The 3393-nt window shown below is 42.9% G+C and overlaps 1 protein-coding gene across 1 annotated transcript in view; it reads right to left on the reverse strand.

The window, feature by feature from the left end:
- The window catches only part of setd7 (SET domain containing 7, histone lysine methyltransferase), a 14779-nt gene extending 12796 nt beyond the window's left edge, over positions 1-1983 (reverse strand). Inside the window, exons 1-2 of the mRNA XM_015023369.1 lie at positions 1727-1983; positions 646-775 (exon numbers count right to left, since the gene is read on the reverse strand). Coding sequence (XP_014878855.1) covers positions 646-775; positions 1727-1856 — 260 coding nt within the window. The 5' untranslated portion in view covers positions 1857-1983. The remainder of the gene's footprint in view (positions 1-645; positions 776-1726) is intronic.
- Between the last annotated feature and the right edge of the window lie 1410 nt (positions 1984-3393).

Raw genomic sequence — 3393 nt, forward strand, 5'->3', positions numbered from 1 at the left:
CGATTCAAATGCAACCTAACGTCCAGGCCGCATTCATCCGAACTGAACGTCACTGATACTCAACAAATTCTGCTTCCTGATAAGCGCAAGTGGGAAGAAAAACAACCATGACGGACTACAATGAGGATTAAGTTGTTAATATGCTGCTCCGGTTGGACAACAACTTCAAAAGTGTAAGCTATGCTCCACCGTTAGCATCCATGTTCACTTCCGCAAGCACTGAGCACTTCTTCATTTTATGGCGATTGGTAGAACACTGAGAACGCTGACGCTATTGCGCCCTCATCATGTCTTTGTCAAAGCCAAAAGCCTGCAGTTCATGTATTGGAGAAATAATTAAATGTTGATGACATTTGAGGATATTTTTTTAATGCTTTTTGTGGAATCTTTTATGCGGCCCAGCCTCACTCAGACTCTGCCTCCAGCGGCCACTGGGTAAATTGAGTTTGAGACTCCTGCTTTAAACAACCAGAATATCGGTTTTTAGAAGGACCAGAGTTTGCATCAGAGTTGGATTGTGCATTCACACCTCCTCATGTGAACCAGACTTTCTGGGCAAATAGACTGGGGTTTGATTAAAACGGACTAAAAAGGGTTGGTGTTACTGCACCCTTAGTGAGGCTCCATGATACAGTGAGTCACTACCTTCCATCAAAGAAGAAGAACTTCCCCTTGCCATTCTTCTCTCCGTGGGTGAAGTGTCCTTCGAAGCGATCACTGGAGGAATAGGTGACTGTACAGAAACCATGGGGCTGGCCATCTTCATCCAACGGGCCTACACACAAACAGGTTCTGGTTGATTGGACTAAACTGTTTCTGATCTTAATCTGAGCACATCACACAAGTTCAAAACACATAAACCCACATTTGAGCACATGATAGATAATTACCAACTGAATGTTGTTGCATTGTTATGGCATAGCCATGTTGTTTTTAATAAATTATTTTTAGTTTTTAATAATGATTGAAAGACAGATTAGCATTCATGATAACAAAAAGTTTGATTAAAATATTTTGCTAAAAAAGTACCAGATAATCTTTTTTTAAAAATTTTCACAACTTCCAACTAGTCCATCTTGCGCCCTCTGGTGCCCCCACTTTGAAAAACACTATCCTATCTCACAGGTGGTCATATTTTTGCTGTGTAGGTTTTTTGTTAATGATCTCAAAAAATTTCCCTTAACACTGAGTGATTACACTGATTTTCAGAATTTGTAAAAAAAAAAAATAAAATTATACATATATATATATATATATATATATATATATATATTAAATAATTCGTGGCGTTTTTTCTACATTCCATGATCTGATCCTACAACTGCTGTAGTTTTACTACTCGCTCAACCACTGCTGGAGCTTCTATAAACTCAGTCAACTTTCTGTCAACTCTTAAAGAAACAAACCATCCAATTTTTTTCTGACTGACTCCTGTTCAACAGACACATCAGCTGTTAAAAGCACCAGTGCGATGAAGCGAACATACTGTATCGTGTTAAACTTCCGTCGGCTGCGGAGCTCTAACGGCACCCACGCCGCTTTCAGCTGCCTCTTGCGCGGATCGCTGTCACAACTCCAGTCCCTGGCGCTCCCCACTACCGAGCGGGCCCAGTGTCAGACCTCCTCATGGAGGCTCGGGACTGAAGCGTTTAGCAGTTAAAGCGGGATCAAAGCCCTCCTTTACCACATCCCTCCCGTGAACAGCGTGTGTTGCAGCGGTACAAACCTTCCACCACCTCCTCCACGCTTTCATCGTCGCTGTCCATGCCACCGCGGGAGGAAGCCGGCTGATAATGGCACGCAAACCCCAACCCTGCGCTGTCACCCGTGGGCTGCCGTGGGGCGTGGTAACACATGCCAATTAGGTGCTCTGAACCGGTTAACTGTTGACTTGAACTCGTTTTTTAAAATCTCCATTAGAGGAAACCTGACAGCACCGCCACGGCCGATCAGAAAGGTTCCTGCAGACAGATCAAACAGGTAATGGGAGAAAGAAACGATATAAAACTGACACCATGCTTCACAGAGAAAGCATCCTCACAACATTTTCTTCAAACAAAAATATTTAATTGAGAATCCAGTCCATATTTTACAGAGGCAGGGCAAGGCAGAGCTTTACTGAACAGACATGCTTGAACATACAGTGGGATGGCTTTAAGTCTTTTCCCAGGAAGTCTCTCCTAACACTTGAGTAAAGTTCAGTCTGCAATGGCAACAGATTCCCCTCTTCTCCTGGCTGCAGTGACCCTTCTATCTGCCTTCCAGATGGGTGAGTATTAAATGATATTAAATGAAAAATCCATATACAAGTACTTGTGTTACCATAACCCTACTTTTACCTCAGTTTTTTGTGTTTGCGGTTAGAACTGCATTGAGTTTTACCCCTGGTTCCTGGTGTCAGTGTTTACCTGTGGGGTGAATGACCCCAGTCATGACTTATTGCCAGATTGTGGTTCCCACCAGCATGTTTTGGATTTTGTAACATTAATTTTAGATGCACTCTTCTTATTTGTGTGTTTTGAAAAATAAAAATGTTTTCACCACGGCTTACTATAGTTGATGAGAGGAGCGGCCATATTGGAACATCAAGTCAGCCTTACAAGTCATAATTCAACTTTGGAGGATGTTGCAGTTAATTTTTCCAACTGGGAAGTCAAAATTTCCCAGTTCTGATTACGACTGGAATGCAGCATTAATCCAATTGTTTTCAAAGTGCCTGCAGTCTGAATGGTCATATCACATTTTATCTGACTTTTACGTCATTGCTGTGCGACATGCGTCATAATCCTGCACCAGAAGAAGCCCGACGAGGTTGGAGTCGTAAACTGTTCACACAGGGGCAGATCTAGAAAAATATTTATGGGGTGGCAAGAGGGGGGCAGGGATTTTTTCAGGGGTGGCAGTATATANAGTACCCATTATTAAATCTACTTAAGTAAAAAGTACAGATACACGAAAATTGTACTTCGTTACTTCCCACCACTGGCCACGATCAAACGCAGAAAAAGGCGACTGCTACCGGGCTGCTCGTCATCCGCCGCGCTGTTGTGACAAGTAGAAGCGGTAATGACGTCACGCGTCGTTACGTTCTCCATACGTTGCTAGCTGGCTAAAGACTAATATGAAACGTAGAACAAGAGCGACGCCAAGTGGAATAAACTAGGGTGCGTTCACAGTGCAGTCTAAAATGACCCAGTTACGAATTTTTTTTTTTTTTGACCTAATGCGACCTGCATTTGATCTTTTTATGACAGTCTGAACAGCACAGGTCGGATTCTTTTCGAATGTGACCCATCTCCGATTCAAATGCAACCTCACGTCCAGGCCGCATTCATCCGAACTGAACGTCACTGATACTCAACAAATTCTGCTTCCTGATAAGCGCAAGTGGGA

Source organism: Poecilia latipinna, unplaced genomic scaffold, assembly GCF_001443285.1.
Source record: "Poecilia latipinna isolate Pla-1442-1.1 unplaced genomic scaffold, P_latipinna-1.0 Scaffold3288, whole genome shotgun sequence".
Lineage (NCBI taxonomy): Eukaryota > Metazoa > Chordata > Actinopteri > Cyprinodontiformes > Poeciliidae > Poecilia > Poecilia latipinna.